General features: G+C 43.1%; 1 protein-coding gene across 15 annotated transcripts in view; it reads left to right on the forward strand.

Annotated features, from left to right (window-relative positions):
- Nucleotides 1-21,458, forward strand: part of pax2a (paired box 2a) — a 29,858-nt gene extending 8,400 nt beyond the window's left edge. For 4 of the 15 annotated variants that reach the window (XM_050071471.1, XM_050071474.1, XM_050071472.1 and 1 more), the window contains 6 exons: nucleotides 6,988-7,163; nucleotides 9,194-9,314; nucleotides 15,612-15,827; nucleotides 16,829-16,930; nucleotides 18,399-18,485; nucleotides 18,697-21,458. In XM_050071471.1, coding sequence (XP_049927428.1) covers nucleotides 6,988-7,163; nucleotides 9,194-9,314; nucleotides 15,612-15,827; nucleotides 16,829-16,930; nucleotides 18,399-18,485; nucleotides 18,697-18,818 — 824 coding nt within the window. In that variant the 3' untranslated portion in view covers nucleotides 18,819-21,458. Of the gene's footprint in view, nucleotides 1-6,987; nucleotides 7,164-9,193; nucleotides 9,315-15,611; nucleotides 15,828-16,828; nucleotides 16,931-18,398; nucleotides 18,486-18,677 lie in introns of all 15 variants that reach the window. The other 11 variants (XM_050071478.1, XM_050071481.1, XM_050071479.1 and 8 more) reach the window with 3 other exon arrangements.
- Nucleotides 21,459-25,561: the final 4,103 nt, after the last annotated feature.

Raw genomic sequence — 25,561 nt, forward strand, 5'->3', positions numbered from 1 at the left:
TTGCTTTGGTCAATCAGATCACAATACTTTCCTCTCAATTACTGCTTTGTTTTTGTTTTTTTATCTATTATTATTTGCTCTTCCAGGGGTATGAGTTTATGGGGACGAGGCGGGGGAAAGGTTTTTCCAATAAATAATCTCCTGAGAAATTAAAATAAATTAAGCTAAAGTGACTGTGGAAAATCATATTTTCCATGTAATGGCATGCAATTCAATATACAGTAATGCACAGTGTAGCTTGTTTAGAATTGTTTTCAGGCAAAGATGGCTGTTAATTTAACAACAACAAGATACAGTTTATTGTAAGATAAAATGTATTTATTTAATTTTCCCTTAATTTGGACTGTTGTGTCAAGAGACCCTCTACAGCCTTTGTGATATATATTTAATTTTCAATTGCCCATATTTTTAGAATTATTTCAGCATTGTTGTTTTAAAAAGTAAAGCTGCAGATGGACCATCCTGAGCTAGCTAAGACTATGTCAAACAGAAAGTTACCTTGTCACTGAATACTAGTAAATAAGTGAATATATACATTTAAACAAGGGGAGTTTTAGCGCAGCAAAGAGTTTTCATGTTGTTTAATATTCTACAAATGACTCACAAGACTCTGTTGCATGTCTGTAAACTAATCAAAGATTCTAAGCTTGAAAGCGTCTCATGTTTGTGCCTATATTGTGATAATTTGACCACGATGAACATGGAAAAAAAGCACTGCACAGTCCTTGTTCTGCTGGTGTTGTGATGGTGGTGGGACGTGTGTGATCCCGGTGTGGCTGAAGTCAGCGGTTGCCCTTTGAGGAAGAAAAAGGTCCCCATTACTGGAGGGCTGTAGAGATAATGTAGTGTGACACGCGTTATGTACACCGGGTCCCCGTAAGACGAGCTTCAGGGACAGAGGTGCCATAAGAGCCATTAATCTGTCCTTGTCATGTGTTATTGCAAATTAAAAGTAGCATGTTACACTGGACGCCTTCGAGTGAAGATGGGAGGAGGTAAAAGAGAGATGGAGGAGCGGCGGAATGAGAGAGAGGGAGAAAAAAAAGTGGTTTTATGAAGGGGAGGAGGGAAGAAGGAGGTCCTGGCATCTTCAATGAGAGTTGAGCAAGAATTAGTTTTAGGATTTGTGCGTGCATGTACACACACCTGCTGTATGCACGGAAATGTGTGCCTTTAAGTGGGTCTGTTTGTAACTCTGTGGCTTCAGATGCTCCTCACACACTGAACATAGTGACATTTAAAAGAATTTGCAATTCTGCAGAGAAAAGCTATTAATTCACAAATTAACATCTCCCCCCCTCTCCCCTCCCTCTATCTTGGATGTGCAAGCTATCGAAAAGACAAAAGAAATAGCCTTAAGGGGGAAAAAGAGAGAGTCTCAGCCCTATCTGTGGAGAGATTGGTTTGCATGTCTGCAAGCAGCGATACCAATTATGCCAGTGCTGGGAGAATGCGTCTCAATGCGCCCCCTCCTTTGCCCCCCCCAACAAACCCCACTCCTCCTCCCACCACCATCACCACCACCACCACCGCCACCCCACCCCGAATCTATCCATAGCCAGATTTATTTGTGTATCTCATTACAGGAAATGGAATGTTGTTCCTGCCAAATGCATTAATAGTGAAGTGGGGAAATTAGCCTGTTGTACAGCATGCTCTCACTCAGTCATTTAAACCTATGGTGGAAGTGGAAGCCAAGAAAAGACAGAGAGGATTGGATGACAACTGCTGTGTGATTGTCAATTGTGTATTACAGTGCGAGAAGTCCATGCACTCATTTAAAAAGTTTGGGCATTCCAGTCGTTTCTCGAAGATGATTCTGAGCTAATTATCATGTGCGACATACCTGCTCTAATTTGTTCCCTTTAGAGCAGGAAAATGCTGTTTTGTGTTAGAGCTGCAGCTTTTATGTAAATCCACTGTTTTCTTAGCGCACACTGACAGGTTACTCCTGACCTTGCTGCTGTATGCACGCAGGTTGATGTGACCTAACTGTATGTTTCCCTCACCGTTGGCTTACCGTGTCCTGGATGGAGCCCAGTGGAGCTCTGGGGAGGACAGGCAGTAGGGAGCCACAGTGATAAATTAGATAGAGAAAGCAAAGGTCATAACTTGTGATTGTAGCGTGGGTGTGGGATGAGTGTAGAAGGAGCTGATGAGTGTGTGAGCGCGGAGGAAAAAAAAATATGGCCTAGCACGTTGTTCATTCATGACATAAAAGAACGATCGCACGCAAGCAGCCAGAGTCATATCAGCCTTGTTCAATAGCTTGAGGAAAAATGAATACAGTCACTGTTTTGATTTGTTCACATTTGATATTTGGCCCTTTTGGAGATTGTCCGGTGTGTATCTTTTAACACATATGACCCATTTGTGGAGTTTGAATCAGTTAGTGTATGGATTTGAACCTGGGCCTACACTGGTTGGCTAGTCAAGCCAGTCCATGACAATGAGTCAATAGAGGATCACTTTAGAAAATAAATGCATCCAGAGCGAGACAGAAATAAATGGAATCATGAGCACCATGATGGCCCTGATGGGGTGTGTGTGAGAGAGAAAAGCCCAGGTTTGAGAGGGGCCACAGAGCGTAACATAGAGACAAGAAGCTGTTAGGGCCCCGACAGTAGAGGAGGACACAAAAGGGTCCACACTGCATTTCTCCCCCTCCTCCTCCTCTGCTCTATCTCTGTCATTCTTTCCCTTCAACATTTCATTTCTCCTCTTATCGTCCCCCTCTCCTTCCCAAGTCTTGCGGGGTTAACCATTTGCATTCAGCAACATGGCTGTGCGAGACCCCACGTATAGTTGTAAACAATATACAATGAGATCCGTCACAAAAAAATATAAGGAGAGGGAATTCACTCAATGGAGAGGAATCATGTCAGAGAAAAGTCAATTACGGACAGCGATGCCGAGAATTAATGGAGCGATGCATTACTCAGCTTGAGGAGGGAGAAAAAGGCAAGAGAAAAGAGGGGATACGTTAATTGCATTTCCACAAATACTCGCCACACAGGGTGGCAACGCTAAACGGCAGACTGGTCCAGAGGAGGGTAGAGATGAAAGCAGAGGACAAAGGAAAACAAGAGATGGGAATAGAGTCAGACTGAAGAGAGAGACTGCAAAGATACCCTTATAATTGAGCCTTAAATGACTTAATTTTTAATATGAGGGGTAAAAAAGATTATTTAGACTTGTTTCCACTGCAAACTAAAGTAATTTTTTTTTTTAAAATACAGTTTGTGGTGCAGCAGTTTTAAGAGTATATTGCAATAGCCTCAATGCACAGACATATTTTGATTTGATAACACAACAATTTTTGCAGTGACTTTTATGCAGCGTGCAATTATAACTTAACATTTATTTTGCAAACAATTTTGTCCAAATTGACCCTTTTTTTCTCCCCCATAAACCCACATCAGGAGCAGCTTAGTGTCACTTCTACACGCGGACAGAAGTAGCCAGGAATCACATCACCAACCTTACAACTAAAGGCCAACTCGCTCCACCACCTGATCTACAGCCGCCCTCTTATTAATGCTATAAACTCCTAAACTGTATCCAAACAGTTGCATGCTCTTATTTATTTATTATAAACTTTCTGCTTTGGCCTGCATCTCAGAATTTAAATGAAAGTAAATAAAATAACTAGTGTGCTTCAAAATACTATCACCGCAGCCTCAGTGCTGGCAGTGAGTGCAAATATCAAATGAGCATCACTATGCCTGCTGACAGTCAGTACACTGGTTGGTGGTGCTAAATCGAATTAATAAAGCTCTTAAACACGCCACAACATAACAGGATCTTAACAGCCATGGCAGTGTTGCTGCCTCTCTCCCTCTCTCTCCCCCACCCCACCCACCTCTCTCCTTTCCGCTTCAGAGGTTTCATAAATATAGCTAGCTTACAGGGAAGGAGTGTTCACCCTCTGGGTATACCAGTTTGTTTGCGCACTCTCTCTCTCCCTCTTTTATTTTTTTTTCAAGCATAACTGCATTTTTAAAAACATCAACAAATGATCCACAATTTGCGATAGCATCATTTCACCTATCAGCAGAGGACTCGCAGCCTCTGATCTAGGAAAGCCCGTGTCATTGATTTACGGAGAGAGCCAGGCGGTGTGTAGGAATTCATTTGCCTTTCAAACGAGCCCCCACCTTTACTCTCTGCTGAGTTATCTTATCAGGGGGACAGGGGAGATGAAAGAAGGACATAAAGTGCCACCATGCCACCGCAGGACGTTAACATCCCCCTTAGAGACAAAGCAAAACAGAACAGCTTTTGATGCCATTGTGGTCTGTCTCACAGTAGCTACTGTCATTGGTTAACGCTGTACATTTGTGTGTGTACAAACTGGCTGAAACTGCATGAGTGTGAATATTAGTTGGGAAAGGATTCTTTGATCACAGTATTGCTAAAAAAAAGAGCAGTTTTATGTTGGTTGAGTTTGTCTTCGAAGCTCTGATACAAAGTCCACTTAAAATGTTTGAACACATTCATTATGAAAACTAAAACTTTTGGACGCAACAAGGTCAAACAGCGTCAGTCTGCTCGAGCTGATCAAAGAAAGTATTAACCAGAAAGTGCATCGCTTCGGGGTTGATGTGTGAATGTCACCGTTGGAGAGTCTTGTTTTTATCTTGGTTTGTCTGCTCACACTTCGGTGTTAAAACGAAGAGATGCAGTCAGCTGGTGCTGTGGGAGTGATAAGAGAATACCTGCTGAGACACCCAAAGGGGTTGAAGAAACATTGAGAAAATGAAGCAAGTCAATGAGACACACACACACACACACACACACACAGACGCCCGCGCACACACACAGACACGATCTGACAGTCGGGCTTCACACTCCACTTGACACGCTGACTGTCAAAGGATGAATCTGATTTATTGCAGCTATCTTATGATATATGTCAAACATGAACCTCTAATGGCGATTTCTGAAAATAAATGATTTAGTATTATTTCGATTTAAAGGCCAAATCAGTAATTCTTTTGACCACATAAATTTGAAATATATTAGCATACATAGCTGAGGAGTTAGAGATGGAAAAAACCCAAACACGAATAAAAATTAGGCCTCTTTTTAAACCATTACTGGTGTAAACAAACCTTTAACGACACCACAAAGTGTTTCTAATATGGATTTAGTTGTTGTTGTTATTGTTAAAATACCTGCCAATCATTTAGCAGGTTCCAAAATTGGGTTTTTAATTGTGCTAGTGAGGCTTTTGTTTACATTTAGAGCACAGAAATTGCACCAAAAACTACTCTATGATGGTAATTTACGTCCTTTTACAGCCAGTTCAGAGGGCCTGATGAAGTGTGTGTGAGGGTGTGCTGAGTATAAGCATGCTCCTCCATAGTGAATGACAAACACTTGCTATTGATCGAGCTTGCCTCTTTTCTCAGACCAGCTGATACGAGGTAATTAATGACTCCATTTTCTTCTGTACCACAGACAACAATTGAGTTTCATACAGCAACACTAATGCTGCAACCCCGACCCTCCACCCAAGGGAGCTGTTCGGGGGAAGAAAAAAAAAGCCTGTGCTAAAATATTCTGTTAACTGATGGTAGGAAAAACACATGTGGCAAGAGAAAAAACTGATTCCTTCATAAATGTTACACAAAGCTTAAGTCAATATATTTTAGCAGTGAAACACACATGTACACACAGGCTCCCATCTACACACACTCATACCCAATTGCAGTCCTCTATTCCATTCTCTCCATGGATCTATTTCTTGGTGCGAGTCGGGTTCATCCTCTGGCCTCAGCCATTGAAAAAAGGTCAAGCAGCCGAGCAGAATGGCAATAACGCCCCTGAAATGGTACCATCAGTGGAACATGATTGATCAATTGAATTCCATAGCACAGAAAAATGTGGGATTAAGTAGAGTATTATACGCACAATGAGTTGAGGCATGATGTTCATTCCAAGTTCATTTCGCCTCCCTCCTCTGCTGGCGGATCAGGCAATCAATAGCGGCCTTGCATATCATATATCACCGCTGGCTCGCCCAGGAGAGAACATAATCTGCTGCAAATTTAGAATGACAGATTTGTATGGGAGCTAAAGCCCTCATCCGCTGTTGGCGGCGGGGTATAGGGAGGAAGGGAGGGAGGCGGGAGGCAGGCAGTCGACTGGAGGTTCCTGGGATGCTGGCTGGAGGTTTTAGCTGCAGATTTTTTTTTCCCCCCCTTTCAGTGTTCAGGACTTGATGAGCGAGCAGAGGGAGAGCTGCAGCGGCAGCGGTGGGCTCCCTGGCCGAGTTGATAGGGTCAGAGATCAGGAGAACGAGGGAAGCATAGGCTCATTTGTTTATATAGAGTGTGACCGAGTGAGGAAATGCATACGCTTGCCCTCAACGCCCCGTCCTCATTCGGCCCTGAGTACCGTCCCCACTCCATTCTGTTTTCCAGAAGACAGGCAATATGTGGGGGATGGAGGGAGAGAAAGAGAGACAGAGAGAGGGAAGGGTAATATGTTCAGGAGGAAATAGTACAGTTAAATAATGGCCCTCCATTTCCCGCTGGCAGAATGAGAGGCTCTGTATGTAATCGCCAGCCCTACTTTCTCCTCCTGAAATACACGCTCTCCCTTACAAGTATATATTTGCACTGAAGGTAATCCATCAATTACCATAGACCTATCACATGATGACCGTGCTGATGGTGGCCACGAGGAGAGGTGGGGGGGAGGCAGGGAGCTGCTTGAGTGAGTGTATGTGTGTGAGGGGAAGAGAGGGAAAGAGAGAGACAGTGAAAAACAGGGAGGGAGATAAAAAGCAGACATGCTGGTGGGTCTCCCTGAATTTACTACTGCTCCTCATGCCATCACTCTCACACCCGTTGAGCTAAAAGAAAAAATGCTTATCTCACATTGCTAGCCTGCTAGAATAATATCAGGTGAAAAGACTGGAGCTATGCCCTGATGCAGTGTGTTGTCGCCCTTCCCTTCTTCCTCTCCCTCTTTCTCTAGATGGCTCTGATGGCTCAGGCCCGGGCAGCGATTCTCAGGGCAGTGTGGAGAGTTTAAGGAAGCACCTGCGAGCGGACGCCTTCACCCAACAGCAGCTGGAGGCCCTGGACCGTGTGTTTGAACGTCCTTCTTACCCTGATGTCTTCCCCACTTCAGAACACATCAAACCTGAACAGGTTGGCCACACAGATTTCTTTCTACACATTGAATTTTACAGCCCAGCCTGCGGTGAAATACTAGTTTCTTGTCCTTAAGTTGTAGTAGCCAACAATAGAATAATTAACATTGATTTTTAGCATTATATAGAGAATAAACTGGTACGCACACTGACATAGGTGACAAAAAGCACTGTGCAACTTCACCTGCAAGCCTAGAGCCTATTACAGCGGATAACCTTTATTTACATTCATTAGACTGTTAAACAACAAGAGACTATTAATTTTTCCATTGGAACTCTATGTGGGTGCCCATGCAGCCTTAGCAGTGCCCTAATTGAGTTCATTTTCATCTCTGCGCGATCGCGGGGAATTACAGCGGCGATAAATCAGAGGGACAGCCCCTCAGCCTGCTATACAGCCCCTAATGCAGCTAATTACCAAAGTGATTTCTACGGCAAGATCAATACCAAAACGAATTGGAAATGACTTGCAATCACAAAGAGTGGAGGAGAAGGTATTAAAAAGGCGCGAGGAAGGTGGAGGAGGGGGGAGAAAAACGGCATCAGAATGGTCCAGAAAAATCAGTTTTAATTTAATGTAATATTAATCAGGCTGCTTTCCACTCTTTCTGTGCACCTCCTTTTTTTCTCTCCCCGTATCCAACACCCCCTCCTTTTCTTAAACTGGTGAAAAGGTGGGATATTAGGCTATTAGGGGCTTGTCTGGTGTCTGCGTCAGGGCATTAAAAAGCCATTTTGAAGAGGCCAGGCTGAATAGGCCTCATCCCTCCCACACTTCTGGCAGCCATGTGGTCAGGTCATTCAGGCCCCTCTGTGCTTGCCACTCGCCCTCCGCCCAGCCCTGCCCAGCCCTGCCCACAGCCCATCTGCATGACAAAATGGCTCTTGTGCTGCTGAGGCCCAGCGGAATAGAGAGGAACATCCAGCCTAGTGCCAGGGAACAGTTGTAAGCAGACAATTAGAGTTTATCTGGGATAGAGGCAGACAAGACTGGGGTCACCAGCTCGCCCCTGTGGGACCCCCAGTCCCATTGAGACAAACAGATGCACACACGCACTCTGACACAAACACTCGCAGACACAAATGTGTGCACACACACTTATCCTTTCAAAGAAGAAGAGTCAGGTCAGGAAGTGTCATCTCATTAACAAACAGGGCTCATCACAGCTGCTAGCAGAGTCTGAACCTGAGATTAAAACGAATAAACACTTCAAGACCACTGGTAGTTGACCCTTGCAGGAAGTTTTTGAACGAGAAATAGTAAAACATGAAAGATGGCTGCAGCTGCACAGTATCACAGCTGAAAAGATATGTAATGAAACCCTCCAATGTAAGTAAAAAATACTAATAAAAGTATGAAAGGCGTAAAACAACACACGCTATTTTAGCATTTTATTAACCCAGTTTTATGTGTTCATCCTAGAGGCGAAACACAAAGGTTGATTTTGAGGTTGTACTCCCCTTTAAAAAACCACACCACATGTCTCTCCTGTAACAAAGCCCTGAATGTCTCCTCCCTTGACTGGTCACAGGGATGACTGCAGTGGAGCACAAAGAGCCAGCTGACACCCCGTCCTTTCACTCCTCTCCCAATCCCTCTCTCATCCCTCTCTCTCTTTCTGCCTTCTCCTCAGACAAGCCCTAATGCATGCATACATCATAGGTCTTGGTAAAGCATGGGGAGCAGGGTCGGGACGGGTTGGTGAGGAAGGGGGGGGGGGGGGGGCGCGTTGCTCACAGAATTCACAGGAAATATTCAGAAGAAAACACAGTGAGAGGATCACAGACAGCTTCCTCTGATACACTAGGGGTTTCCTTCAGACATATTTCATACAGAACTGCGAAAGCTGCTCTAAATCTCACACCCAAAGTGCGCTTGGATGAAGTGTTTGAGCAATATTAACCAGATCATGACACAATCTGGTGGAAAGTGAGAATATTTTTTTTTTATAAAAGTCTGAAGTGCTTGTCTCACGTTCACATTTCTCCACTGACATATTTTTGCATTTGTTGTGTATTTGTCTACAGGCGAATGAGTACTCCCTCCCATCCCTGAACGCTGGCCTGGATGACGTGAAGCCGAGCCTCTCCACCAGCGCCAGCTCCGACCTCGCCTCCAGTGTCTCCCAGAGCTACTCTGTTGTGACAGGTACAATCTGACTCACGCTAGATTGATCCCTAAAAGAATACACACAGCTGCAGCAGGTCGAAGACATCTGCAGCGAGGTGGTCGAACTTGGCGCTGAGAACACAAACACAGTGTATTTAGCTCTGCCATATTGTTCCATGGCGTCCTCCTAACTGCTCTCAAAACCTTTTTTTTAAGTAAAACCAAGCATATCAGAGTCATGATTATAGTAAATTTTAACACACTCTAACTCATTTTTCTGAATTCCTATCCGCCCCATCTCACCAGCCAAGTGAATCTGATGAACTGTTTCCCAAATTTTACTCATTCCTCATCTTCCTGCGCTAAAACAAATCAGTCTAATTCAATCCCATAATCACTAGAGGCCACATGTGCACACTGTTGCAGCTGTTAAAGATGGGAGCAGCTGACAAAGGAAGCTATAATGTACCTGAACTTACTGAAAATACACTGCATACTATCGTTTTACACCCAGATTACACTTTAATTCACTTAATAATACTAACTGATTACACTGATAATCAGTTGTTTGTGCTATCGCTTCTGAGCTGTTATCCTCCTGGATTAAAGTATTAAAACGTAGAACTCCACTGATTTAAATTAACTTTCTATAACGATTCCTCAAAGTTGGCCAACTTTGACGGAGTATTGTAAAAAATCATCTTGATATTGCATCATTATTGAGTAATCAAGACTTTGACTGGCACTTCCTTATGGCGCGCACATTTTCCAGCCATATTAAATTCTTATCACCAAATGAAAAAGCTCTTTTGAGCCCACTTTTTGAAGCACTCTGTGTATTTATTTCTGAGGGACAGAGCGAGGCGATATATCATCTGAGCCCATTAAATCCTACAGGCCTTTCACACGCTGCTCCTAACTGGCTATTGTGTTGGCCCGGATTGGCCCGCTAACAGATTGACTGGGAGCACTTCTCATAAGAGACAGCTGCTGTTCTCGCCGCGACACGACGTTGTCATCAAAGGCTATGATAGCCTGTTGATTGACAGCGGCTGGAATAGTACCGTGGCTGGCTGGCTGCCTCATGCTGTGGAGAGAGAGAGACCCAGATACAGATGAGGCACTGAAAGAAACTCTGAAATTACAGTTTTTTTTCCAACTGCTGCTGTTTTCAATAGTAACTTCCACTGGGAGCCAACAGGTAATGGCAGGTGCGGTGTATTGAATATCATGTCGTATTAACTATCTGTATCATATAACCCACACTGACCCACCCTGTATTGCACTATGGCTTCTTTTGCCCTGCTGTCGAGGTTGATGGCCGCCTGGTTAATTGAAGTGTTATTTCAATGTAGCTGCTGAGGCTCTTTCCCAGGAGAGGTTAGGTTTACTGATGGCCACACTGACTGGAGAGTAATATGCCAGTCTTTTAATAAAACACCCATAATTATGCAGTGGGCATCAAAGTCAATGAGTCCACTGTGTGTGTGCGTGTGTGTATGTGAGAGAGAGTAAGTAAAGAGGAGGACAGCGTGATTGAAAACTGCAGTGGCCCTTCTCAAATGATCCCTACAGTCCAGCCCCGGACCCAGACACAGAGCTATGGGAAAAGAAAGACCCTTTTTTTATTCCTGAATATGTGGGAGGTAGATTTGCCCCAGAAAGTTGGGCCTCAGGAGAAGAAAGGTGTGTTTTTGTCTTTTATGCTGGGCTCCTCCTATGAAAGCGGTCTCGCTCTGGGGAGCACACTCATAGCAGGTGGCCTTCAAGCCACCTGGGGGCCAGGGGCCTCCTAAAGCGATACATGTGAGGGCCACAGATTGCATAATGAGCAGGCGAAATAAGAAAACTTTTGTAAGAGTGGAATATGACAACACACTTTAGCGTGAGCATTATAAAATGCGTCTGAGTATTTTGAGCAGCAAATTAAACTCAGAAGTAATATCCAGTAAGCTTTTATTACTTAATTTTAACGACTATGCAAAGTAATGCATGAAGCCTTTGATTGGGTGTAGGTTGTTACTGCATAATATTATTTTTTCTGCCATTAGCAAACCCTGTAAATAGGAATGTATGCCAAGGCTGAAAAATGCTAAATTACCTTCCTCACTTAGGCTGGGATCCAATTATCAATAAATTATGCTCTCATACTGGATGGAGCTGCAAGATTATATTCATTCTTTAAATGTTTTCTGCTCCCAATTAAAATTCATACAGTTATTGATCTTGTTGATTTTTATGTCCTGGAATTTGCATAATCTATTAAAGATGAATGATTAATGAAGTGCTCAGTTTTGCGTTCCAAGGGCGCTACAGCGAAAGCAATGTCGGCCATCTTTTGTGTCCTCTGTTTACCCTGATGTGTGAAAGAGACGGTTACCTACTGTAGGAAGGAGGGCGGCAGCCAAGTCAGAGAGAGATTCAGGGCACTGAAACGCACCGCTGGGACTCAGTAAAAAGCACCACTCATTTAGAAAAGGTTTCTTCTCCATGCACATGGCTGTCTTTAGATGTTAAACATGTGGATGAAAATCATTGTAATGTTACCGTCTTTATTAAAAAATATAATTAAGTCGTCAATAATTATTTGAATGGAAATTATCTTCTCCTATAACAAATGCAACCTCTTGCTAATTTGGCAAGTAGATTATATTAAACTGGATTATACTTTTACTGTGCATATTCGACTGGGTAAAAAGTAAACAGGGAACTTTGTTTCTGGTTTTTATGTAAGCTTTGGAGTATGTGTTTGTGTGTGTGCATCCAGAGGAAGAACACTGTGCACTGTTCAGTGCATCCATGGTTAGAACAACATGTCAGGATTAACCCCTGGTCTCTAGCTCTGATCTAGCATTTACGTATCTGCACAGTTTTCTATGCAACGTAAAGGATCTGGTCCATTATGACTTTGGCTGTTTTAATCCCGACACAAGCTTAATTTATGAAACAAATCATAGCATGATATTGCAGCTACTTATCAGTACTTAAATAGGGTTACACCCAATGAGAGTACAGTTGTCTCAGTGAAGGCTGGGCTCCATAATCACTCTCACCACAGCCTGTGGGGAGGCTGGGTGTAAATGGGCACCCCTCTGACCTACTAAAATTCTAGCAGATGCGAAGATCCAATGCTTTTCCATCTTTCTTTTTATCTGCCATCTTACCTATCTATTTCTCTCTCTCCCTGTGAGTGAATAATGATAAAGCTGTACAGATGAGGTGGAAAGAAAACCCTGTTTTATTTCAGATTAATTTCAGCTGAAACGTACACCACACTCTGAGCCCATTTTATGACTTGGCAGTACCTGCCATACTCTGCTGGGCGGCAAACAACAAGCAGCCACCTAACCTGCGGTGCCTGGTGTGTGGCCTGGTGACAAACGGTGTGTCTCAGCTCAGTTAACGCCTGCAGCCCCGAGCTTGGAAATTAATGTTTATATCACCCCCCACAATAGCACGCTAACCTTTGAGCACACATTTGATAATGAATGACTTTAAACCTGTGGATGGGGAATTCAAGCTATTTGGCCCTGCAAATAGTCTTTACACACAACTGGATGCGGCCTTTGATATTCACTCTGCTGTTGTTTTCTGAAGTGGTTATAATTGACCACCTCTACATGCAGGAGGCTGTACTTGCAAACGTGAATTTAACATTTAATCCTCCATAGACTCTACTCTGGAGGACTTTGACCTGCCGACACAAGTTTCACTGTGATCTTGATTCATTCTGTAGGAATGAAAAAGTTCTCTGTCGACTGAGTGTCAGCCTTTGAAAACATGAGTTCTGCCAGTAAATGGTTCTCGCCGCGAAGTTCCTCGGTGTGCATTTAAAGATGAAATGCTCACTTGAGAGCGGGCTGTTGTAGCTATATCTGGACGCATCACTCCGAGGACCGTTGTAGGTTCTTAACAGTCCATTTCTATGGTTGATGGGTTCTGTAGACGTGGTATCAGTGGTGGAGCAGAGACAGATGTTGGAGAACTCTATAGCGTCTCCGCTCTTGCAGTGTTTGCTGGGGAGAAGAGTCCCCAAGGACCCTGAGTTTATCTTCCATCTCCATCATCAGGGCCTGTGATTTGACAGGCTCCCTTTACCCGGGCTCTGCCTCGTCTCCAGGACAATAAGCAACACCATGTCTGATTAGTTTCAGAGTTCAGTGGTCTTGAACGCAGCGCTTGTATCGGTTGTTGTTGCGTCGTAACCACTGTCTGTTTGACAACGGTTGCTCAGGCGCTGAGAAAACAGAAGCCTACAGTGGTATGCAGGAAGTCTCAGATACATACAGTGTAAACAGACGTGGCCTGGGCTTCATGTTTGGCACCTTCAGTCTTTTACTTAAGTTCAGATTAATGTCCCAATAGTTAGGTGGGCCATGATGTGTTGTCACGATACTGGAATTTCGATTCAGTACCTTGAAAAATGTTGATCTTGGATAATATTTTCAATACGAGGGGAAAAACTGACATTGAGGGCATACAATTAAATTTTTTATCATAAGATAAATATAACAAGACTATAACATGGCAGCAATTACTAATCTTTTCTTAGTTAGTAGCAGAGAACAGCAGAATGACTGTCATGAACATTAAGAGAGAGCGAGAAAGTACAGCTGTTATAGGGGAATCAACATGTAGAGATAAATCAATATTTTTGGCAACTCTACAAAAAGTAAGTGTTCCATAGAACAATAATATACTGTACCTGCATGAGCAAGGTTCACTAACAAACACACAATCCACTTTTCTAAATCGTGACACGTAGTCATTGGATTATGTTTTATTACTTGTGGATTATGTCTTTTCTAGCATATGTTTTTTACTCGTTTAGGCTCTCTGTGCTCATGAGTAAAAACCGAAATGCTGCTGATCAAGGTGTATGTTGAATACAGTGCTTTTATGGCATTTCTGACAGAGGCTAATCCAACAAAGGCCTGTTTTCTAGAGGTCGATTGGGGTTGTTTTGCAACCAAATCCACCTAACTGGCAAACTGAACTTTTGAGAGCTGTTTTAACTTTAAATACTTTAACAGAGCACATGTTAGATATAATTAACTGAAGAACTGAACTGAGTGCTAGCCAATTGCAATCGTACCTTGTTTCCAATAAATCCATGACATACTTGTACAGTGCATGTGACAAACTTTAGGTCCATCCAATTAAATGCAAAGCCCACTCATTAGAATATTTCTATTCGTGCCAGAGATTCGGGCAACCACTCTCTTTAATGATTTGATCATAAATTAAAAACTTACATTGTTAAACGTTGCACTGCTCACTCCACAGCGATGCTATTTGTCTCACTAAGATGAAAGTGTGTAATTGCAGTACCTCGGTCTAAATCCACATTTCCAGCTGTCACAAAGACAAAGAGATTTGGAGAACCTGCTGCAGATTTCTATGGGAAAGCAGTCAGTTATGTTCCCTGGCATTAGGTTCATGGGGCTGACAGGGTTGCATCCCCCTTCCATAGAACAGCCCTTATCTTAATGAGGAATCGCAACACACAGTCCTGTTGTAAAATAACAATGATGGGGGAAGCAGCTAATGAGGCTATCATGGTGTCGGGAAAGAGCCATCTCTCCCTACAGGCCCCAGCGAACAGAGCGGGCTCTGCGGCAGACGTGGAGCGGCCGGAGACAGAGCTCACATTGATTGCATAGGTTCAAGAGGCAGAGCCGGTGAAATGAAAGATGCCAAGACTCATCAGCCAAATTAGATCAAAGTGTGGAGTTTTGAACTGTCTGCGAGCCGATTGTTTGGTTATTTGTGGGAGTGATTTTGTTGTGAGAAAGCAGCCGTGAGATTATGTTGTTTGTTTTCCCCAAAACCTTGGGGAAATTTTTTACGCATTTGAGCTTGATTGATCAGGCGCGATGTGTTGTTGCAACATTTCACTGGTGTATGTTTCCACTTAGTTGAATGAATTACTGCTGGGTGCATATGAGATTATTATTATATGCTATGTAAATGAACAAATCAACTGCTTATCTATTCAGTATTCATATGAAATGTCTGGAGTTGAGTTGGAAGTTAATGTAAAGTAGCACCTTTTGTAGTGTTCCTCATCTTTTAGGCTCCCTTAAATTCATACTACAAACCTGCTAAGGATATCCTGTTGTGGTGTGTTCGGCTACATGCATGGCAAATCTAAAAACGTCTGCTGCAACACGAGATTTGTTTCTACGTCTGCAAAGAAGCTTTGGTTATTTGGAAATTCAGAAAGCTATACAACAAACCCATCATACATCTGAATGACTGAGGTGAATGCATGTACAGTATGTGTGGAGTTGCATCATATCTAGTTTTTCTTTTTCTTTTTTTCCCACCTGGCAGACTCTCACCCATCACATCCACCCTCCATGTGTGTAAAGCGAGAGCCCCATGAGGCATCCTTTGCCCCCTTCACCCCCTCCTCTGTTGGGGACTCTGCTCTAGCCGACATCTTGCCCCACCAGTCCGGCCTCTCTGTAGATGCCTCTACTCCCAGCTACCCTGCCCATGCCCACGGCCCCTGCTACAGCCAGTATGCCAGCCAGCCCTTTATAGCAGGTACATCTTTACCCATAAGGCCCTGTAACCAGATCAAAACCCAATCAAGCTCACCCTCTTCAGCTGATTTACCTCTGTGCTCATTTATCAAATACACACTGAATCAAAGCTCTCACGCTGCAAAGCCATCAATCCCATCATGCTTTGTGGCGCTACTGTTTTGTACACACTGGCAAAACTGACTGTTTGCCCCTCATTAACGGCGACTGCTCTGTCCCCCTCTCCACCCTGCTTTTCTCCAGCTCTGACCCCTTGCTCGTCTCTCGGGTTAACAAAAGGCCTCCAGGTCCCTCCAGCCTCGTGACAGGCGCAAAGTCTGAGGGGCCAGAGGAGGCCAAAAGGGGGGGATGCAGAGGCAGAGATGTAGGGCTGATGCTGTTTTGGACCCTGTCCTGGGTGCCCCCTCATCCAGCCCAGGCCCGATACTGTCACTGTTAATTACAGGACTGAATGTGGAGCAGAGAGAGCTCTCATTGGCCCAATGCTCCTGCCAGTTTTAAAAGCTGCATAGAACGTTGGTGTATTAATGTTATAGGAGTTGTAGTCTCTGATAAGATGATAACTTTACTGCCCAGTGCATGCTCCAGCTCCCTGCAACACCCGACTGGATAAGAAGTTTAAAAAATGGAGGACATCATGCAGTTTCATGAAACGTGCGGCAACATTTGCATCTATTTTTCTTCAGATTATTGCAAAGCGATTTTGCATACTGTTAGAAATTAAATGGCGTGGTGCATTATGACAGACAGCGGCTTGTTATTGCTCACAGTTCTTGGTGACTATATGCATGGCTTCACTTCGGTGATTTTAGTGTGTTTCTCATTTATGAAATATCATAATTGCAGCATTTACGGAGAAATCATTTTCCGCTATGAAGCAGGTTGGAAAATGATGTATGTGTTTAAGCTTTACCATCAAGTAAAAATAGAAAAAATACATTCACATTCAGCTTTTGTGTGTTCGAACATCCTTGTAAGGATTTTGCTTCTGTGTGTCTGCAGGTCGAGACATGGCCAGCACCACCTTACCTGGCTACCCGCCTCATGTCCCCCCCACAGGACAAGGCAGCTACCCCACCTCCACACTCGCTGGAATGGTTCCTGGTAGGTGGCACTACTCCCTTTTTATGATGCCATTAATTTTACTTTTACGGGTTTTATTTTCAGTAGGTAGTCCCCTTCAGTTGATCTTGTTGAGGTCACTTTAAGCTAAACAAGTGGTAATGCTTTCCTGCGACGTCTTTAACAGTATACATGTAACACACACAAAAACACATTTGCTATTTGAGAGACTAAAGAAACCTTAAAGCGTTGCTCTTGACCCAAAGGATTGAAGTGAGCTTGTTATAGCTTTGTTAGACTGCGGTTAGCGTGTGGTTAGCGTCTGCGGACGAGGACATTAGATGAACTCGATAGGCGATCACCACAATCAGTGGCCGTGTGATAGGACAGTTCCTCTCAGTTACACTCCAGCTCCCAGCGCTCATTACCCTCGCCGTGTCCACACAGCGCACTCTCACCAGCCCCGTCGATAAACACTGCTTTTGCTCCTCTCCTCGCCTCCCCGGACACCCAGGGCTGCAGAGCGTATCTCTTTCCCCTCTACTTAACCTGCAGTTCAGGTTCACAGCAAACAGTTAAGGGTCAAAACACAGAGGCGTGGAGGGCCTGTAAATATTTAAATCACTATCTCTCTCAGGGATGAGCTCGAGTTACACGACCAGCAGTGGGGATGCTATAGCTGCCAGCGTGTGTAGATCTCTCCTCCAAACAACTGAAAACACAATTCCTTTTATTGCTCAGAGACATGTACCTCTCACACTGACCAATAATCACAGCAGGCGAGCAGTATTTACAAGTGAACTCAGGTAACATTTTAGGATATACATGCGGGTAAAAGCTGCTATTAGAAATTCAGAAAATTACTTATGCATTATTGGATTATATCCCACTGGAGAGTGCTTATGGATATACTCACACAAGCACATAAGCACTGCTACCTTAATCCAGAGGTTGCAGTTTTTTTTCCACCTGGTGCCGAATGACTAAGATTTAGTGATCGGCCCCAAACACTGTTAAAGCAAAGGCCATTCTTCAGCAGCTTCATATAAAACCCAGCCTTTATAGTCTCGTAAAAGAAGGAAACCTGTGGACCCACAGCATCGCTCTCTGACATCCCCTCAGCCTCCCGTCCTTTACACCACCACGACCTGCACAGGGAGGACAAAGAGCGAATGAGAGCCTCAGAGAACCTATTAGGGAGTTTTGAAGCGGAGCATTGTCGCTTAAACGCGAGGGGGAAAAGCACTCACTTAAGGAGAGAAAAGAGGAAATCCTAAAGACTAACAGAGGATTAATAAAACAATCAATTCACCTGAAGGGACTGCGGAGACAAGCTGTACAAGCAGCCGGGATAAAAAGTGCAGCAAACATGTCACTAGATTGTAATGTAACTGTGATGTAACTTGGTATAAAGACATTTTTTTAACAGCTTAAAATTTTACAAAAGCTGTCAGTCATTTCAGTTTGTTAGCTCTTTGCTAATGTTTGTTTTTATTGATCTGTTCTCCAGGAGGGGACTTTTCCGGAAACCCCTACTCTCATCCACAATACACCACTTACAACGAAGCATGGCGGTTCAGCAATCCAGCATTACTAAGTAAGGGACTTTCTCTTATGTCAGAAACATACTGTAACATTAATAAACTTCCAAATTAAAATCATATTCATAAACAGTAATAAAAATCTCCAGGCTCCATGTGCTCTCTGTGCTTGGAGTTTTACACACATGCATCTTACATGACTGTCAACCTCGTGGTTTCCAACGGCTCGTTCTTCTGTTAACTTTCAGGTTCCCCTTATTATTATAGTGCCGCATCCCGTGGCTCCGCACCTCCCACTGCTGCCACTGCCTACGACCGCCACTAGTTACCATGGAGACCAGCTCAAACTGCAGGGCCAGGGCTTCGGCCTCCATATTGTCCCCGTCTGAGAAACACTGAGGTCAAAGGGAAGCGAGGTGGAAGCCTAAAGGAAACCCCCCACCCCCCACCCCCCGTGATGTTACGTGATGTGGAGGAAGGATCGGCGAGGTCGACGCCGGTGCACCTAGCCCAGCTTCAGCGTCACACACTTTTGGGTCAAAAGGGCCCGCGGGCGTTCAGAACTCACCCATCATGCCCTCACTCTCTCACAGGCCCGAACATTTCCAGAATGACTTTAAGAGATTATATAAATATATATATTATAAAATATAAATTGAAGAAAAACAGTGTGAAGAATACCATGTGGAAAAAAATGTTGTGGGTTTTTATTTTTGTTTCTTTGTTGCTGTTGTTGTTGTTGTTATTTTATTCATGGATCCTCACATTCCTTTTATGTGATGAACTGCAGTATTTTTCTGCTCTAAAGAGAGAAGTCCAGGGGAGATGACAATGGTCCCATAGCTTGATGATGCAGCGGCTTGAACCAGTGTTGCGGGGCCTCTTTGACACTTAATGAGATACTGGCTCCGCGCTGTAGGGCGGGCTTTACTCTGGTGCTTTGACTACGTCTTCTGCTCCCATTTCTCCTGTCCCACCCACATTATCGGATAAACACAGCATGTCCTACAACGTTTACTGACCCTATATAGACCAATGGCAACATCACGCTCCCTGTGGCAAACAATCAGATGTAAAAATGTAAATCATTTTGCAAAGTATTAAAAACATGGTGACCACAAAAAAACGGCCTCGCCAGAATTTTAAATACTTTAAATTATTTTTTTTCTTGTCACTATTTTTTAATGTAAAAAAAGGCTATCAAAGATTCCTTCAGAGTAGTTGTCACATTGCCCTCATTTTCCAGTCATGTCCGTGTCCATGCATGATCGTCCTTTGCTCTTTTTTTGCACTATAACCTCAGCTTATTTAATTTATTTGGTACATTCACTTAAAATTAATTAACCTACCAGTTATGTTGGATAGTGTAGGTGCAAGAACACAAAGCAGACAGACATGTTTTTGTGTGAGGAGGCTGTAAGCCATAGCCCTATGGCTACATCGACAAATTCTCCTGGGTTATAATCCATTCAGCTACTTAGTCATACCACTAGATGCCTACACAGTTTAGAAAGCTGTACGCAGTTGAGCGATCCAACTGTAAATTAGCTTCAACAATTGCCTTACAAACCTGTTTTTTCAACGTAAATTCATGCCTGTTCCACGAAATTAATTGCCTTTACGAACACATTCTCACCACCCTCCTTGATTTATGTTCTACTCTCCATAGGGACTGAAAGGAAATACTGATTCAGTTTTGCTTTTTGGAAAATATTTTGTGAATGTACTTTTAACTACATTTGCCAAAGACTTAGTTTGATATTTAATATTTTATTTACAGTATATGTATGCATAAATAAAGCAGTATTATCTTTTAAATAAGTAGTCGACACTGAACATGTGCGTCGTGACTTTTCGACAGGCGAACAACGCGGTGACTGTAACGAAAAAGGTCAGTGACTCAATACTCCATCGGTTGCAACAAAATGCTGCTTTGTAGAATGATTTGTGAATAATGTGAAGACAATTCTTCTCTGTAAATAATATCACACACACCATTGCAGTATCATACTAATGTACTGGCTCCCTTTGTAGATATACAGACTGAAAAAAAAACATGCATTACATTTGTGTCTTAATGTAATGTTGTGCTCTGAGGAAAAAAGGCACAACAACTGTATAACCTGTGGCTACATGTGCTGTAGCAGCAGGTTTCAGATGCTAACATCACATAGGTTGTCTTTGTCATTTATTTTGTTTTCATGATAATGTCATGATGATGTTTTATGTCACTATGCAATGAGTTAAATGGCTTTCTGTATCATCTTTTGTTGTTGGGCTCAGATTAAGTACTCCCCATGGAGAACGGCATAAAAGTTAACAAGTACAAAAAAGACCTCCAGTGTGAAATGGTTTCTCTCTCATTTCACTTTTGCTCCACAAATTCCCTTAAATAACGACGCGATCAAACTGAAGTCCTTGGCAACAATCAAAGATATTGTCCTGTTTGCTGTTAGTAGATGTTGTGCTCATTATGTTAATCCAAATTACAGTCATCTGTGCCTCCATGTATAGAAACACATCCACACTTATTACCAGTCACCCATCTCTCCTCCCTCCTTCCCTCCACTCTCTCTACTAATACGACTCTTTAGCATCCAAGATAAAGTTTACTTTAAATCCACGCAAGCAAATACATCATCTGGTACCAGGGTTAACTGTCGTTGCCGAGGGCACCGGATAACAGAGAAACAGACTGCGGTCCTGCTCTTCAGGAGAAGCTATCCTCTACAAATTGCACTTGGGATTTGCCTATTTCTGTCTACATGTAGCTAGACATATCGGAAAATGAAACACTGGCGCAGAGTGCAAGCCACCGTCATTCAGGCGGAGTCTTTGCTTTAGGAAGCGGAGCACCTCTGAAGGAATGGGTCTTCTGCTGTTGTAAAGATGATACAGGAGATGTGTCATGGACATAAAAAAAGGATTTCTGATGAAAATCTATACAGAAAGCCTCGTGGCCTCAATCATTGTTCTGTTTCAGTTCTGTTCCAATTCTTTTTGTGCACATGAGAAATAAATTCTTTTATATGTCAGTCGTTGACTCGGTGTCCCCTCATTATTAACCCCATAAGAAAATGATTCAGGGTTCAAGGTTCCCGGGGAGCGTTCCTGCTGCTCGTATATTGATGTTTGGTTTTATGAACAGTCAGGACTACAAGAGGCACTCATACGGGTTACAGCTCTCAAATATGAAACACATGATAGATGCAGAGCACGTTGTTTGTGCGTATCAGTGTGGATGTCTGGAGAAATCATACACATTATGACTCCTGTTAAAAGTAGTACGATAAAAGGAGCATTATGTTAACGCATGTGTTTGTGTGAGTGCAGGACAGATGGAGAAAGAGAGAAAGTAAAAAAAAGAAAAAAGGAAGGGAGACAGGAGGGTGAGACAAAGAAGCAGGACAGTTGGGAAGGCAGGAGAGCGTTGCCCCGGCTTCTGACTCCAGTATATTTAATGATGCATCGGTTTCATCCTGCTATACCACACTGCTGCTGCCTCACCTCCTCTCTACACTCTCTACTCTGAAGCACACAATTGTTGTAATTCAATTTCCCTGCTTCCTCTGCCTATTGTTTATTTCATGGATCCCCTGTGAAGCATCAAAAGCTGCTGTTTCTGTCAGCCCCCTAACTGTCCTATGTGTTTGTCATTCAGGCCTTGTTAAAAGATAAAGCACACACACACACACACACACACTAACACTCCTTCCTCTCCCAGCTGAGAATTCCCAGTGGTAAAATTATTCCATTTAGATGGGAACTTTTTTGTCACTACCCTGTCTAAATTGGCATATCTGGCTCTCTCGTAGAAACCAATAAACTGTGAACCCGGATGCATCTGTCAGTCAAGCTCATCTTTACTTTAGTGGGCCAGATGACAACAACAGGAGAAGAGACACACACCAGCAGAATGGGGCGCACTGATTGGCTCTCATCAGTTAGGCATTACGAAAAGCACCTGTCATCCTCGGGGCTTCTCAAAACCCCGTGCGGAGGGGCCCTGCCACGGGGGCCAATGGGCCTCGCGCAAGATTTACTCAAACACTTCACCCTCATTGTCAACTTGGCTTGGTGATGCCCTACAGCTAGGCCTCTTTGGCATGATTCATGTCTGTCACTGGTAATATATACAGTGAAATAAGCCCACTGTAAAGAGCTGGTGGACACAGTCTGAAGCAATCCCTTGCAAAGTTTCATTCAGACAGCAATTTATTGCATTAAATTCTACATATATTTTTAAAATTTCACTTCTATGTAAGGATCTCAAATAAGATTGATAGCTTACATCAGTGGTGGAAAGTACATTTATTCAACTTTAGCACAATTCCTTAGGTATTTGTGCTCAGGTGTTTTTCCCTTTAATGCTACTTTCCATTCCTACTCTACTACATTTATCTGATCGCTGTACTCACTAGTAATTCTTCATTAAGATTTTCCATTAAAAACATGAAAGGCTGATAATACAATACAAGCAGTGTCCCTTGTCACATTCCAGATGTCGTCAGGACAAGGAGACATTTCCCTTCTAAACTTTTTAGATGGTTTTATTTAAATAACTGCTCAAAGCCCAAAGAGATTAATTTCACAAAAAGCAAACATCGGGGAACAATTCCAAAATGTATACAAAGTTGTGTAACTGAACTTTGATTTTTCTTATTTCCCATCTTTCCCACATTTATCGTGTTACTCTGTCAATGGGAAACCACTGGACTGAACTACCAGAGTATACAGCAGTGTTGGGGATTACTTTTGCAGTAGCTCCCTAGTTGTTTAACAACATTCATGTTGTATATTCATATATACATTGTGATTTCAGTAGTTAAATAACTTTTTTTGCTAATCTCTGTTTAGTTAACAATTTTGGGCCATTTTTATTTTATTTCACCATTGCTTCTGTACTGTAATTGAGCCTTTTACCACAATTAAATATTGATTATTCCTATTTATTAAGACATATTCTTGCATGCTATTTAAGAAGTTAACTATGCTAACTGAGTGACCCTGCTTGGTGCAATAAGCACTGATGATGGACATTGTATACGAAAGCTAACGTTTCCGAACTTCCCCATGAAAAGAGCGGTGTTTCAATTTCTTGGTTTATATATGACCTCTGAAAAAGTGGCCACTTTTTGCAATGAGCTGAGTGGCATTTAATGCTGGCATGTGACTATTCTGTATTACATTTTGCGATCAATTTGATCATTCTCTTTATGAAGTAGTTTGAGCTACTTTTTCCAAGAAGCTTTAGGTAACCAAACTTTCTCCCTGTAGTTGTTGCCATGGTTTAACTTCTTCCCATGTTTGGTAACTGGTAGCTTGCAAAGCTCTGCTTTCAAAGTAGCTTCACCAACACTGGTATTCAGTTTAAAGCAGTTAAGACTAGCTGCACCTGGACGAGCTACAACAATAAAATGCTACTTGCACTGATGCATTAATATTAACAATCCAATAATGTGACATATGATCATTTATTAGCCACAAGGGCTAAGTACCTTTACTTTTGATACTTAAAATACAGTTGTACAATTTGCTGATGATACTTATGTAACTTAACTTTTGATTGCAGGACTAGTTGTACCAGGGTATTGGTGTATTCCTTTTTTTCACGAGTAACTGACAGGACGTTTCCTTCAAACAGAATAAACAGTGACAAAGTACAGCGAAAACACCAATAATTCAATACATCATGATCTGTCTCTGTGTAAACATCCTCAAGTTGACCAGAGAGCAAGACTCGGTGAATCTCGCTCGAGGTGTGACACGAGCGCGGTATTGTTCAGAGACGAGGAGTGGTGGTGGTCTAGCAGTGACGTCCTGTCATCTGCCTGCATGGGAGCCTGTCATCAGCCTCATCATGTGGCTGTCATAGTTGATGCTGGTGAGGGGAGAGGCCAACCCTGCTGTGTCAATCAACGAGCCCTCATTAGAAGCGGCTTTAATTAGTGGCTGCACGGGCGCAGTATTGTTCACAACGCCGCCTTCGTTAACTCTGTTAATCCCAAATGGATTTGGGATGAGGAGAGGAAGCACTACAGCAGTCCAGAGGTATAATGTGAAGCTACTTGACGTGTTGAAAAGAGTTATTTCTCATGTTGCTTATATCTTGAAAGTGAATATGCTTCAAATAGATATAAAAGTCTTGAAGTGTCCCTGAGGAAGCAACAGCGTGTTTATCATCCTGGTCCAAGGATGAACGAAATTGAAAATTAAAATAAAGGTTTGTGAAAATGTCCTTGTGGAAATAAATCATCATCTCATACTAAGATTATTTCAGTGTGGCAGGGGAGTCGGAGAGTTCAAGCCCAGTCTCTGATGATCCTGATCCTGACAGAACGATGATTATGAGGTTATTTTCACTGTCGGCGGGTGAGACCATCCAGGCGACAAGAACATGACTTTGTGATGTTTGTAATGAGTGAGCATTGATTGACTCAACACAGCCTAAAGAGGTTTCCTCCATGTTCAAGCTCAAAGGATGCTCAGGCTCTGTGTGTGCATCCTGTACTGTAGCATAGTTCGCAATTAGAATAATGAGCAGTCGGAGAGCTGTCTGGAGAAATGCAATTGCTGCTTTTTCTCAACCCAGGCCTCATCTGCCAACTATATGCTATTATACCATTCCCATCCCAGTTAGATCAGTCAGCAGTGCAGAGCGATTCCCCTTCAGGAGCTAAATTATCGTTTTGAATGGCCATTGTGCGACACATTGTGTAATTAAGCACTAAATATGCCTCGCTACCTGATTATGTCACTCTCCAAAAGGGCTGAGGAGCTGTGGGGCGAGAGATGGTGTTTGTGTGCACACATCAAGTGGCGGGGAGGGATTCGAGGTTGGGCAGGAAGTGTGCAGGGGCGTAACAAAAGGCCAAAATGTGTAAAATGGGGTAGCACTGACCTGCGTGCCCCCTTCAAGCTGAGAGAGGGTCTTCTGTCTGACAGAAGCTCAGCCTGAGGAGGTGGGGGGGGTTGATTTGTTTGAGTCCCAACTGTTTTGGGGAAACAGTGCAACAAGAGCATCTAGCCTTCTGCAGCTCCAGCAGGATGGAGGAAGAAGAGGAGATGAGGCAAAGAGGGGAGAAAGAAAAGTGGGAGGCCACAATCACCAACCCCCACCACCTCTGACTGG

The sequence above is a fragment of the Epinephelus moara genome, chromosome 19 (genome assembly GCF_006386435.1).
Source record: "Epinephelus moara isolate mb chromosome 19, YSFRI_EMoa_1.0, whole genome shotgun sequence".
NCBI classification, from domain to species: Eukaryota; Metazoa; Chordata; class Actinopteri; order Perciformes; family Serranidae; genus Epinephelus; species Epinephelus moara.